The sequence below is a fragment of the Squalius cephalus genome, assembly GCF_949319135.1.
Source record: "Squalius cephalus genome assembly, chromosome: 8".
Classification (NCBI taxonomy): Eukaryota; Metazoa; Chordata; class Actinopteri; order Cypriniformes; family Leuciscidae; genus Squalius; species Squalius cephalus.
The window spans coordinates 4,364,627-4,379,278 of NC_137129.1; the positions used below are offsets into that span (position 1 = coordinate 4,364,627).

At 36.8% G+C, this 14,652-nt stretch overlaps 1 protein-coding gene across 8 annotated transcripts in view; it reads right to left on the minus strand.

Moving 5' to 3' along the window:
• Positions 1 to 3,777: 3,777 nt before the first annotated feature.
• yrk (Yes-related kinase) overlaps positions 3,778 to 14,652 on the minus strand; it is a 28,288-nt gene continuing 17,413 nt past the window's right edge. For 4 of the 8 annotated variants that reach the window (XM_079879136.1, XM_079879137.1, XM_079879138.1 and 1 more), the window contains exons 8-13: positions 13,609 to 13,773; positions 9,775 to 9,954; positions 9,109 to 9,185; positions 7,520 to 7,673; positions 7,166 to 7,297; positions 3,778 to 5,317 (exon numbers count right to left, since the gene is read on the minus strand). In XM_079879136.1, coding sequence (XP_079735262.1) covers positions 5,109 to 5,317; positions 7,166 to 7,297; positions 7,520 to 7,673; positions 9,109 to 9,185; positions 9,775 to 9,954; positions 13,609 to 13,773 — 917 coding nt within the window. In that variant the 3' untranslated portion in view covers positions 3,778 to 5,108. Of the gene's footprint in view, positions 5,318 to 7,165; positions 7,298 to 7,519; positions 7,674 to 9,108; positions 9,186 to 9,774; positions 9,955 to 10,602; positions 10,759 to 13,608; positions 13,774 to 14,652 lie in introns of all 8 variants that reach the window. The other 4 variants (XM_079879141.1, XM_079879140.1, XM_079879143.1 and 1 more) reach the window with 1 other exon arrangement.

The window sequence follows — 14,652 nt, forward strand, 5'->3', positions numbered from 1 at the left end:
CATTACTAACATTATACCCGACGACTTCTTTTGTGTTCCGGGGAAGAAAGTAAGTTACAGGTTTGGAACAACTTGAGGTGATTCATTTTGTGGTGAACTATCTCTTTAAAAACTTGAATGATGTTCTATAATGACTGAACACAATATACAATGTCTTTGATATGAACTGTGGGCTGTGAATAATATATTGGCTGAATCTATTAGAGACTGTCAAAGATCACAGTCCAATAGTTTATCTGCTCTGCCCTCCAGTAATTGAATTTTCCTCTAATTTTCTTCCATATTCCAAGCTCTTTCAACATTCCCTGCACAATTGAAGAGAAATGTATAGCTATATCATTTGGCTATTATATGCAGGCTGCTGTAACATTGCATTGATGCAGTTGTGCTGGTCCTACAGTTGTTCTGATTATAGCATTATACTGACTCACACAATATTTTGATACAGGGAAAATTAGCTTTATATTATGTATATATATATATATAAATGCTAATTTTTGTCCCTCACCATAAAATGGGGTAAAATTCTAAATGCATCTGTGTGCAAATAAAAAAAAAATACAATTTCTCACAAAAAAAGGAGAAAATTAAAGTGTTTACTTAATAGATGTGTATTCTAAATAATAATAAAAAAAACAGCCTGAAATCTAAAACCACAGATTGCAATAACAAATTCTGCCCAAAAGAAAGTCAACCTAAGCTGAATTATCTGAAGCTTCTCCACCTATATTACTTTTCTTGTTACAACTGATTTTTATAAACAGTGACAAATGCCAAAACGTGCTAGAAATTAATCATCAACACACACACACACACACACACACACACACATCCCCAGGCCTGCAGAATATCTACCCTGCTGCAGCAAAATTATAGATGCAACAAGCTGTTTAATTTATAAATGTGAAAATCAAATCTGCAGCAGTGCAGGTACAGAATGTACCAACATGACTACAAACCCCAGCAGGATAATTAATAAACCAATACAGCATACTAAAAACCCTGCACACCTCCCAGTCTTCACATTATGGTTCTTCTGCCATCTTGTGGAGAGCAAATGACTGCAGCTGTGAGCAATCGAGCGTTTGTTTCTCTTTGACGCACACTTGCTGCACCATTCCTGATAAACTGAGAATCACGATCTGTTTAAAGTAGAGATTACATTAATCCTGCGATTCTGAATAGCTTAGACACCTCAACAAAATTACGTCATTTGTCAGGTTCTGACAAAAGGTTACTTGCTGCAGTCTATTTAAAAATATTTAATTTAAATTAATTATTTAAAAAAAAAAAAAAAAAAAAGTTTGGCTGCATTCGAATTTACATACTTCCCTACTATAAAGTAGGCGAAAACCTGTAAGTGACAAAATAAGTATGTCCGAATTCACAGTACTCATAAAAGAGTCGTCAAAAAGTACCTGGATACCCACTTCCGGTGAGATTCTGAAGTGTGCATATGATTGACACTTTACTATCCCATGAGGCCATAGGAGAAGATTTGTGAATGACAGTGAAGTGACGCAACGGATGCTGGTAGGTCACATGACAATAACAACATGGCGAATGTAGTACTTCAGTTCCAGATTATGTTCATACTACACACACTCATACTATATATTATAAGTACTTACTCAAGAGAGTATTCGATTTCAGACACAGCCTATGAATCAGCATTTTTTAAACAAATCTTTTGAGTTAATGATTCAATGCCAATCCGTTCAGTCACTTGTCGCCACCTACTGGTGTAACAATGTAATTGATTCAATCTTTATAGACCTTATTCACAGCAGCACCATCTTTGATTTTTAACAGGAATGAAAGCGAGGCTGTGAGAGATAGACATACCTCTCTTCATTTGTTTGTACTGTTATTTAATGCGTTTTTGATTGTTCTGCTGAAGAAACACTGCAAAAATATCTTTCCAAAAAATTCCAGTAGACAAAAAACAGCTGACAATTTGAGCTGTGGAAATTATAATTGATCTAGGAGCTTTATACAGCTTTTTACAGTGGATGCCATTGAAAACACTATGGCTGCGTCCGAAATCACATACTTCCCTACTATATAGTAGGCGAAAACCTGTAAGTGACAAAAGAAGTATGTCCGAATTCATTGTACTCGTCAAAAAGTACCCGGATGACCTACTACTTCCGGTGAGATTCTGAAGTGTGCATACGATGGACACTTTACTATCCCATGAGGCCACGGGAGAGGATTTGTGAAGGACAGTGAAGTGACTCAACTGATGCTGGTAGGTCACATGACAATAACAAAATGGCGAATGTAGTACTTCCAGATTATGTTCATACTACACACACTCATACTATATATTATAAGTACTTACTCAAGAGAGTATACGATTTCAGACAGCCTATGAATCAGCATTTTTAAACGAATCTTTTGAATAAATGATTTAAAGGGGACATATCATGCTAAATCCACTTTTTTAGCCCTTAAATGCATTTTGTTGTATATTTGGAGTGTTTAGAAGTACAGAAAAGTTGAAATTATTCTCTTCAGGTGCTTCGTTGATATCTTTATACCCTGTTTTGGCCTTATTTTTCAACCTGTTCCAATTTTTCTGTTATCTATGACGTTTTGTGAACTATTACGTCACAGTATTTGCAGCGGAACTGCCAAATAAGGACATTGACTTCCAGCCCAACACTTTGAGCAATCCGCCATTTTGCAATTTTGTAGTCCAAGCTAAAAGATGCAGAAGTTACGAGAGGGTAAGTTAAAATGTTCGGTTGTTGGATGTAGTAACCCACACGCTTCATTACACCGTCTAATGTAGATGAACTGCCGCGCTTGTGACAGGGCGCATGTTTAACTGAAAGAACGAGCAGAGAGAGAGAGAGACCCGGTCGCGCGCGCACACTCTCTCTCTCCGGAGCCAGGCGAAAGTGTAAACAAGACACCGTCTCCAAACTAGACGCTGTCTTGCTCTCTCTCCCTCGCACATATTAATCAAAATAAATCGACACGGTGGTAAAAGGTCGGAAGACCAAAGTTTCATGTGTAAATACAGTAACACACCATTGCGATACATCCATATGAAGACGTTGTTCTGCAGGTTCGTCGTCTTCATTTTCATCTCGCTCCGGCTCCGACTCTGGCTCGAACATGTAAGGCTGGCTGGACAAGTCTTCCGTTGTTGACATTTTGTTAATAACGTGTGAATAAAAAGTTTCTGTGCCGCTAGATAATCGTATCTCTGCTATCAAACTACAAAAATGGCCGAACGGGGTGGAGTTGAACCGAGTGTCACCTGGAGAGGGGGCGGGGTATGAAGTGTCTCAATTGTATTTAAAGAGACCGCACCAAAACGAGTTGCTCTCAGACACACATCAGAAAAGGGGCCTGTGGAGCTATAATAATGAGGAATTCAGACCCAAGCATTGCAGTTCCGCTTTATATAGACTACAAATGTATGATTTATATGTAAAAAGGAACGATTTAAAAGCATGATATGTCTCCTTTAATGCCAATCCATTCAGTCACTTGTCGCCACCTACTGGTGTAACGATTGCTACTGTAGACATCAGTGTTTATCTGACCTATAAGCCTTTATCCCAGTACTTCTGTGATCATTTTAATTATTGTTTCATACATATTAACGATATCTTTGTCAATCCTTGTCATTCAGGAATAAGATAGCGTGGGTGTTTGGATCGAGATCTTTTACTGATCAAAAGTGCAGCTGTGATGTGAAAGCATCCTGCAAAAGTGTGTGAGTGTGTACGTCAAGTAAAAGAAGCATGTTAGACACATGGGTTCAGTTCAGTAAGCTCAGTATAATAAAATGGCACATAACTGTAATACACATTCTTCACTTCAGGAATACAGTAGAATATCACTGACCCTGAATAAAGGCACAGGTTTGATATCCACTTAAATTATAAACCAAATCACAGAGATATGATGTAAAATACAGTGTAAAATGCAGGAAACAAAACAGTAGTTTTTCTTCTCATTTTAAAGGACAGCTCTGAAGGAAGTCTTTTTGAATGCTGACGTCAATTAAAGCCACCATAAAACAACAGAACTGCTCTCTAATAAGATAATACAAGACTGTTAGACTTCAAAAATTAAACAAAAAGGATTATTATAAAGCAATAACATGACTGGATAAATGAACACGGCCGAGAGAAACAAAAGCAAGAGCATTTCAAACTGTTTTCAGATAGACACACAATCACCTCTGTAATAATTTTTGACTTCTGCATATCAAGACCTTTGCATTTAGTTTCCTTTTTTTGGCACAAAAAAATAAGAAAGACTGAATTGTTACATTCATTCAGGAGCTGGAAGAGCTTTCTCTGTCATTCATCACAAAACACACCTCCGACTAGATAGCTGTGTGAAAAATCTCAGTTATCCGGATTGCTGCCGAATGTCCAGTGGAGATTTTCTGTTTTATATCGGAGCAAAATCTTCTGTTGTCCAGAATAACTCTTTAGAAATGACTTGAATAGTCTATAAGAGACAGAGCATTCAAATACAGCGGTGGATATAGTGAAACAGACAGGTATTCATATGATTAAATAGGTAACTATTTGCTATTGCCTAAACAAAAATATGTAATAAGCTGTATTAATATGTGCTGTCACATTTATAAGCCTGGTTTCACAGACAGGGTTTAGATTAAGCCAGGATTAGGCCTTAGTTCAATTAGGACAGTAAAGTAGCTTTTATAAACGTGCCTTAGAAAAAAAAAAACATTACTGATGTGCATCTCGAGACAAAACAAACGGCACTGACATGTTTTAAGATATGCTTTCAGTTAAAACACCCTTTAAACATGCATTTTAGTCTAGGCTTAAGCCTTGTTTGTGAAACCGAGGGTTAAAGTTAAAAAAGAACCAACATTAGCATTGCCCATTGTTTTTACTTTAAAAAAAAGTGACCCATCTTGCTGTCTGAGAGCAGTATCTTGGAAAGCATTTTTAGTTTGAAGCTCTCACGCCACAAGATGAGCGATTGCATGTTCAGAGCCTGTGATCGAGTGCATCAGTGCAGCAGTTTTTGGAGGTATTGTGATAGAAAGTAAAGGCAATCGCATCTTTCCTGAAGGATATATTGAGCTAATGCAGCATATGCGTCTATCACAGGTTCTCTCCAGGCTGGTATTGGGGTTCAGTAGCAGTAAAGTAGTCCTCCAGGAAGCCCTGCAGGTACTCGAAGGTGTGTCTCTCGTCCGGGTCCTTCCTCCAGCACTGGACCATCAGCTCGTGCAGGGAAGCCGGGCAGCCCTGAGGACTCGGCATGCGATACCCGCGCTCCACCTGCTCCAGCACCTCTCTGTTGTTCATCCCTGCACAAATTCACACACATAGAAAGAGAATTATATATTCTATGAGACTAGTATGATTTTTTTTACAGAGGTGGACAAAGTACACAACTTCCTTACTTGTGAAAGTACAGATATTACTGGTCAAATATTACTCCGTTACTAGTAAAAGTTGTAAAGACCGATTTTTACTTAAAGTACATAAGTACTCGTATCAAAAGTAAAAAGTAAATGTCAATGCATTGTTTTATTATTGTTGCATTGTTGTATGTAATAGTTACAGTACCTTATGCATCTGATTCTATGCCTGCCTACCCTCATATATAACATTTATTTCTAGAACACAGTTCCAGTAGTGGGATTGAATGTGAGATTGAATAAGTGCACTCAATAACGTCCACAATGGTTTCGGACACCCAAAAAATGTCTGTTCCCTCAAATAGTGCCCTATTTCAAGTTTTTTGCCTTTGACGTCAACCCGACTTTCATTTCCAAACCAAAATCATCCCCTGACTGACGTTCTGTCAAGGACCTTGACAGAAATGTAGTGAAGTTAAAGTAAAAAGTTTCCAGAAAAAAAATACTCAAGTAAAGTACAGATACTCAAAAAGTGTACTTACAGTACTCAAGTAAATGTACTTTGTTACTCTGGATTTTTATTATAAGAGTAACTTGCTGTTTCCCAATTCGCCTACTTATATGACACGCCCTAAAAGTGTGTACTCTCAGGGTGAAGAAAAAGTACATACTTTTGAGAGTGTAGCAGAAGCTTTGGGATATACTATCACGTCATAAAATTGCATCCTTTATGGATGCTGTCGCATAGTTATGCACATCCTGTCACCGTAAACTGGCCTGTCAATCATATAGTCATAGTTAACATTCTCCACATCTCATTTAATTAAATTTTCTACCGTATTGGAGAGAAATGTTGATCTGCAAGTTGTGGGTCTGTCTTTCATGCGGATAACCTTTATTTTTGCATAGTGATGCATTTAAAAGTTAACGGCCAAATGGATCTTTATAAAAAATATACAGATGAAATATACCACGGATACATTACATAAATATTTTTATCAGGTTAAATATTTATTATTAAGCACTCAAACCCCTTTATCTAAACCTCTCTACTTAACACATCTGGCATGTTTTTAACAATTTTTGTGTTTGTAGTTCTGAATCAAACTTTCTATTCATCAAAGAATCCTGAAAAAATTCATTACAGTTTCCTCAAAAACACTAAACAGCACAAGCGTTTTCAACATTCCTCAGCATATTATACTGATTTCTGAAGGATCATGTGACACTGAAGACTGGAGTAATGATGCTGAAAATTCAGCTTTGATCACAGGAATAAATAACATTTTTAAATATATTTCAAATATATAAAATATAAGACACTTCTTTCAAAAACAAACAAGTTTTAACAATAGTGTACATTTTGGACAACAACAGGTGATCCACATTGCTCTTTCCATTAATGGGATACAAAATATATTTTTTCCTATTTTTCAGTGGAAGCATGTGCTTAACCGTCAGAAAATGTTGGCTATCGACCAAGAAGGCCAAACTAATTACTTTATTTATAGTTGTTTAATTCATTTTTTATTGACTTTATATGACTTTTTTGCAATCTTTTTAACAAAAGCTTTTTATGACTAAATATATATTTTGAAAACACTACTATATAAATACACTAGCTAACAATGTTGTAAAAAAACGGTTTTGAATAAAAAAAATAAAAATAAAACACAGCAAAGTTAAAAGCACTTGTAAAAATTCCCAATTATTCATTTGCTATTATTTTAGCTCATTCTGCCAGTGTACAAAAGAAAAAAAGCACATAATCGGAGCCAGTGTGCATGAACGCACCTGGGTAAGGCACTCGGCCCTTGGTGATGAGCTCAGTCAACAGGATGCCAAAAGACCACACATCTGATTTGATGGTAAATTTCCCATACAGAGCAGCCTCTGGGGCGGTCCACTTTATCGGAAACTTTGCTCCTATAATATGAGGATTGAGACGATCAGTTCAGCGCACATTTAATAATGATTAGATTAAATGGAAATAAAATGAAAGATGAAAATTGTACTGCAGTAAAATGAGTATTAGAACAAAATGAGCAGGAATGATATTGAGTGAAGGGCAAAGAAGAGATAACATTTGATAGTATCAAATAAAGCATGAAACTCAAGATCAAGTTTAGGTCATAGACTGTCAGTGACCTTGTCTAGCTGTGTACTCGTTGTCCTCAATGAGTCTAGCCAGTCCAAAATCTGCGATCTTACAGACCAGACCCTCTCCAACCAGGATATTGGCGGCTCTCAGGTCTCTGTGGATGTAGTTCATCCGCTCGATATACGCCATGCCCCCAGCGATCTAGAGGAAAGAAAGCACTTTCATCACAATACTTAAGAAGTGAGATTGATATTAGGTTTTAGGGTGTGTTCACACTTGTAGTTCGGTTCTCTTGCTTCTTTTGGTCCGGACCAAAAAAGCAAATGATACATTTAGTCCTGGTTTGCTTAGCGTTCACACTGTCATTTTAAACAGAACCTAAAGACAGAGAAAAAGGCCTTTATGACATATATTTTGCGACCGAACGTTATAAACATCCTAAACAACGCTGTGCGCTGGGCTGAATGCGTGCATATGGTGCTATTTTTACCAGATGTGAACTCGTGAAGAGCTTATAAAATGCCTCAGGGTGTGTTCACACTTGTAGTTCGGTTCGTTTTGTACAGACCCCGCCTAAAAAAAAACATGTAGTCCTGGTATGCTTAGCGTTCACACTGGCATTTTAACACCGAAGCTATACCGAAACCTATAAAGGCATAAGGACATGTTCACAACCTTATTGGTCGTCTTTTATTATGTATATTTCGCGATGGAACTTCAAACAAGCACAACAACGCTGTGTTCTGGGCTTAATGCGCTCGTTGTATGTGCGTAGCTACATATGATGGTATTTTGACCGGCTGAGGACTCCTGTAGAGCTTATAAAATGTGTAAGGGAGTCAAAACAGCGTCAGGAATCCCTCCGTCACACACATGAACGAAGATCTGCTGCGATGAGACGAACTGTGATGGACAACATCGCGACTATGGCGAGAAAAAACAGCTATGCTTGAGCATTCTGTCCTTTTAAGGGTCACATCGTGTGACATCATGTACCGTTTTTGGTTCATTTGCATGTCTTTGGTCTGTGTTGCGTTCATTTTCATTCGAGCCGCACCAGAGTTTGTTTGGAAGCGGAGTGAGATCCATCTTTCAGCGTCTTGGTCCACTTGTTTGGTGTCACCAGGGTTCAGATGACAGCGTTCACACTTAATCAAATGAACCGCACTAACAGAGCAATCGCACCAGTTCATGTTATTTTTTTAGCTCTCAAAAATACAAAGAAAGATGCGTATCTTGACACATTTGTTTTTCAAGGCATCTTATTTTTTTCTTATCCAAAGTTTCACGGGTGATTAACCGTGTACAGAACGACTGAGATATCTGGGAGTCTTATCACCAGTGGTGTACATTTCATGCTAATACTACTTACCAGGATCTGAAGATCTATAATGGCTTGATATGTTACCATATATAGAAATGGGAAATGCAAAGAACAATTCTGGTAATGCTGCAAGTTTTTGATTCAATAAACTGAGTAAAATTTGAGAATCGCACTACATGGTGCTCACTCGACCGAACACCAGCTTCTTGGTTACAACTTTAACCATTTAACACTAAGTTGCTTCAGGAAGACTGTCCCAGTAATGGATAATAAATGTTTTATAGATATTTGTTGACTAATGAGAAGCTTTACCTGGGCTGCCATGTCCACGAGTTGAGGCAATTTTAGATTTCTGCCATCTCCATCTTTCAAAAAGTCCAACAAGCTTCCTAAACAGAAGCATCAAAGAAATGTTTATGTTTGTGTGTGTATATATATATATATATATATTTATATTATTTTTTTTTAAATATTTATATAGTATAAAAACATCCATTATCATTCAAAAGCTGGGGGTCAGTAAGATTTTTTTATTAAATTTTCAGCAAGAATGCTTAATATCGTGACATTAAAGACATTTGTAATGTTACAAAAGAATTTGACTTTAAATAAATACTGTTGTTCTGAACTTTCACATTTCTTGAGCAGCAAATCAGCATATCAGAATGATTTCTGAAGGATCATGTGACACTGAACACTGGAGTAATGATGCTGAAAATTCAGCTTTGATCACAGGAATAAATGACATTTTACAATATATTACAATAGAAATCAGTTATTTTAAATTATAATAATATTTCACAATATAACAGTTTTTACTGTATTTTTTCAATCAAACAAAAGCAACTTTGGTGAGCATAAGATACTCCTTTCAAAAACATTAACAAATCTTACCGACCCCAAACTTTTGAATGGTAGTGCATATAAACATGAAGGCCTGTTGTCTCTCTCAGACAACACTCTCATAACTGTATATACCTTGACTCATGAACTCTGTGATGATGTAGATGGGCTCCTCAGACACCACAGCATACAGCTGTACCAGTTTATCATGCCGGAGCCTCTTCATGATCTGGGCCTCGTCCAGGAAGGCCTCCGGAGACATGGTGCCTGGCTTCAGGGTTTTCACCGCAACTTTAGTTGTGCCATTCCACATGCCTACATGCAGAAATGGTGTCAGACACAGTCGGAAGAAGCGTTTGGACATGGCAATGTTTAAGGGGATGAGAGAAGGGGTAGGGAGAAACAGATGTAGAGGCATCTGGGAATACGGCCACACACCAAAGCAACAGGAAGCTGGGATTACTGCAGACTACCTTTTATATATATATATATATATATATATATATATATATATATATATATATATATATATATATATATATATATATATATATATATATATATATATGTATGCAATGTTTGTCAAATGTGCTGTTGCATTTTTATTGTCAATGAACATCGATACATGGCTAAAATGCTATTGGGGTTTAGCTGACGTAGTGCATTTGAGGATAAGCTGACAGTTCAGAACCATAGACTGATGCTTGGCAAAGCAGGGTCAATCACAGCATTTGTGCTTTATGCATTTTGGATATTCAGCATTGTGAATGGCCCACAGAAGGACACCTTTCCATGTTCTCTTGTCATTACGAGTGCATTGGCGATTGGCCTATGCAATGGTCTGGACCGAAATAGCATGGAAAAACGTGCTAAAGTGCCAAAGACTGATGCATCCTTTGGGAATGCCGGCTGTAGCTTTAGCAAATGCTGACATGGACATCGACACTGTCGTTTCTGTCTCACCCATCCAGACGTCGCCAAAACAACCCTGACCCAACTTTCTGTTGAGCTGCAGCGTATCCCGGGCGATCTCCCAGGCGTCCCGCCCTAAACCCAGTGTTTGGGGCGTGGCATTTGGACAGGCTTTAGTCAAGTAGCAACATAAACCATCATTACTTCCTGTTAGGAGTGTTGAAAGAGAGGGGGGGGGGGGGGGGGGGGGGGGTGGAAAAGGAGGGAAACAGGGTGGCATGCAATGTTAGAAGGACCAGAGAGAGAGAGAACAAAAACAGCACAGCCTTACGTTATTTCCCTGACATTTCCACGCTTTCATCTACAAAGTTCCTTGCAAAAAAAAAGTCAAATGGTACCTAAAACTGTTTGGTTACCGACGTTATTCAAAATCTTCTTTTACGTTTTGCAGAAGAAAAAAATATATATTCAGGGTTGGTTCGATTTGATGGTTGTGAGTAAATTTTTGGCTGAACTATCTCTTTAAAAAGGTACAATATGTAACTTTTTATGTTCAAAACAAACAAAATGTAAATAATGAGTTAAGGCTGGGCGATATATCGATATAAAAAAATATATCGATATATTTTGAAATGCGATATGGAATTAGACCATATCGCATATATCGATATAGTTCAAATTTTCAAATAGTCCGCCCCTCCTTCCACTCTGCGTGCGTGTTTAGAGGATGTTATGTTATGAGAGGCGAATCATGACTACTTCAGAAAACCCAGCACAATAGGAACTACCAGGCAGTGACATAAGTGTACACTGAAATAAAGTTTTTCACCTCAGAAACACGGACTTTCTTGTCCTGTCAGCCGTTATACTGTGCTCGGAACACTCTTCAATTGCACGCGCAAATGCGGCAGCGCGCGCTGTGTATCGCTTCACTGTAGGCTATATAAAGTGCAAAAGAAACTACGAGCATGCAACGCCGTTACGTTGTAAATTACACGAAATAAAAGTAATGCAGGTATGATTTTCATTCTATTCACCAGGAGCAGTTTCCATGTTTCATTAACAGTTATTGTTAATATTGTGTATTCACCATGGTAACTGTCGTGTAACCCCAAAATGCCACTTTATTTTTCTTTGTGTTATTTTTTAGATTTTTAAATGACTGTAGTGGCTCATACCACATTGTATTAACAAAAACTAGTTTGGGACTGCTATTTAATAGCTTTAGCATAGGCCTACTGTTTATTTATTAGTAGCCTACTAGTCTTTACTAGTCATATTCTTACAATTTATGTTAAGTAAAGGGGGACAGTACTTGTCATAATCGTGCAGCCCTAAGGTGAAGAAACCTGTTTATAATTTATTCATTTGATTTTGCAACTGTTCACTGAAATAGCCAGTTTCAATAAAACTACTTGTGACATGTCATATTTGGCTTTGACTTTGACTGAACATTTGCTCTCACTTTGTGGAAAAAATATCAGGATATATATCGTATATCGATATTCAGCCTAAATATATCGGGATATGACTTTTGGTCCATATCGCCCAGCCCTATAATGAGTCAATGCATCATCAATCCTCCTTCCAAAACGCTATGTTTTATTACGCCTGTTATAAGCGTTTATATTTTAGACCAGTCGGGATGGTTTTCGCTGGACATAAATAAAACATAAAATAAAATAAAAGCAATGTGAAGATGGTGTTTTTATTACTCAACAAGTGAATTTTATACTCAACACGAGAATTTTATTGAACAGATAAATTGCCATATTTAGCTCTCTAACAGAGTTCTATGGAAGCTTGTTTCCGCCACAGAATAAAACATTTTAAAAGATAAATTGCGACTTTTTATCTCACAATTACGAGTTTACATCTCGCAATTCTGACTTTATTTCTCAGAATTGCGAGATATAAAGTCAGAATTGCGTGAAATAAAGTCAGAATTGCGAGATATAAAGTCAGAATTGCGAGATATAAAGTCACAATTGTGAGATATAAAGTCAGAATTGCGTGAAATAAAGTCAGAATTGCGTGAAATAAAGTCGCAATTGCGTGAAATAGTCGCAATTGCGTGAAATAGTCGCAATTGCATGAAATAGTCGCAATTGCATGAAATAAAGTCAGAATTGCGAGAAATAAAGTCAGAATTGCGTGAAAGTCGCAATTGCGTGTTATAAAGTCAGAATTGCGAGATATAAATGTCAGAATTGCGTGAAATAAAGTCGCAATTGCGTCTTATAAAGTCAGAATTCTAACTTTTTTCTCACAATTGCGACTATTTCACGCAATTCTGACTTTATATCTCCCAATTGCGTGTTATAAAGTCAGAATTGCAAGATATAAACATGCAATTCTGAGAAAAAAAGTCAGAATTTCAAGTATATTTCTCACAATTGCGAGTTTATATCTCATAATTCTGACTTTATAACACGCAATTGCGACTTTATATCACGCAATTCTGACTTTATAATCTGCAATTGCGACTTTATATCACGTAATTCTGAGATAAAAAGTCAGAATTGTGAGATGTAAACTTGCAATTATGAGAAAAAAAAGTTGAATTGTGAGATTAAAAAGTCGCAATTACCTTTTTTACTTTTCACTCTGTGGCGGAAACAAGCTTCCATAGAGTTCAGTGTAAAGCATCATCTATTGTGAAAATCATTTCATTATGGTTGTTGTAGCGCTGTGCTGGAATTTATTTTCAAGTATCATGTCTAATAATGGGTAAAGCTACAGTAACGTCTTCATCTAGTCAGCTTGAGATCCTTTCCATCTAAACTGATTATATATCTTGAGTCTAGTAGTGAATGTTTTATGAACAGTAGGAACCATATTCATCCGCACAGACGAAGCAAAACCAAAAACAATGTTCTTCCACAAAATGCATGCAGTTTAGTTTTTTTAACTGCTAGATGGCCAAAAGTTACATATTGTACCTTTAAGAAATTTGATATTTTTGCAAGGCACTGTACCACAGGCAGGGCGAGCAAGGCGTGCGAGGTTTGTTCCCTTCCTCCTGCAACATGTTCCCATGCTTTTTGTGGTTCCTACCCATCCACACTTCACCAAACTGGCCATTGCCCAGTTTCTTAATGAGCTGAAGTGACTCCCTGGGAATCTCCCAAACATCCTTAGTCTTCACTGACAGGTCAGCCAGTTTAGGCATGCCCCGCCTACAGCTGCCAATCAAACGGCAGCACAGCCCTGCTGCACGCTCTGAAGGACAGAGGACGGAGAAAAAGAAAGACATGGATAGAAACGAGAGGAGACAACAGGCTATAGCAAGCTATGTAAAACAAACATTTACAAATACACAAATCAGATTAAAAGAAGGAATCACAAGCACATATATGCATGAAAAACCTGTGATACATGTTCACTCAGCAGAGGGCGCCAGAGCTCACTGACACACAGTGGAGAGAGCATTATGCTAAAGATGTGTTAGATTATAAGTATTATCTTAAACTATTTTCTAATATAATGATGTTTACTTTTAATAATATATTTATAACAATTTAAAAGTAATAATATATTTATATAATTACTATTATTATTACATTAGAAATATCTTTATAAATAAATTAATTATAAATTACAAAAAAAAACAACAACACTGCAATTAATTCATTGATAGATTAAAAATCTCATAAAAATGAAGCAATTGACTTTTTAATGTATTATAGTGTTTCTACTGTCTCACTTCAATAAATACCTGACGGTTACACAGTACTCTTCAAAAGTTTGGGGTCGGAAAGATTTTTTTACTGTTTTTGAAAGAAGTCTCTTCTGCTCTCCAAAGGTGCATTTATTTGATCAAAAATACAGTAAAATCAGTAATATTGTGAAATATTATTGCAACTTTAAAAAGTTGGTTTCTATGTGAATATAATGTAAATTGTAATTTATTCCTGTGATGCAATGCTGGATTTTCAGCATCATTTCTTCAGTCTTCAGTGTCACATGATCAGTTCAAAAGTTCAAAAGAATGTAAAAAAAAAATTTTGTTTTTGTTTTTTTTGTAAAAATGTAAAAGCCTTTACAGTCAGTTTTGATCAATTTAATGCATCCTTGTTAAATAAAATAAATAATTATAAA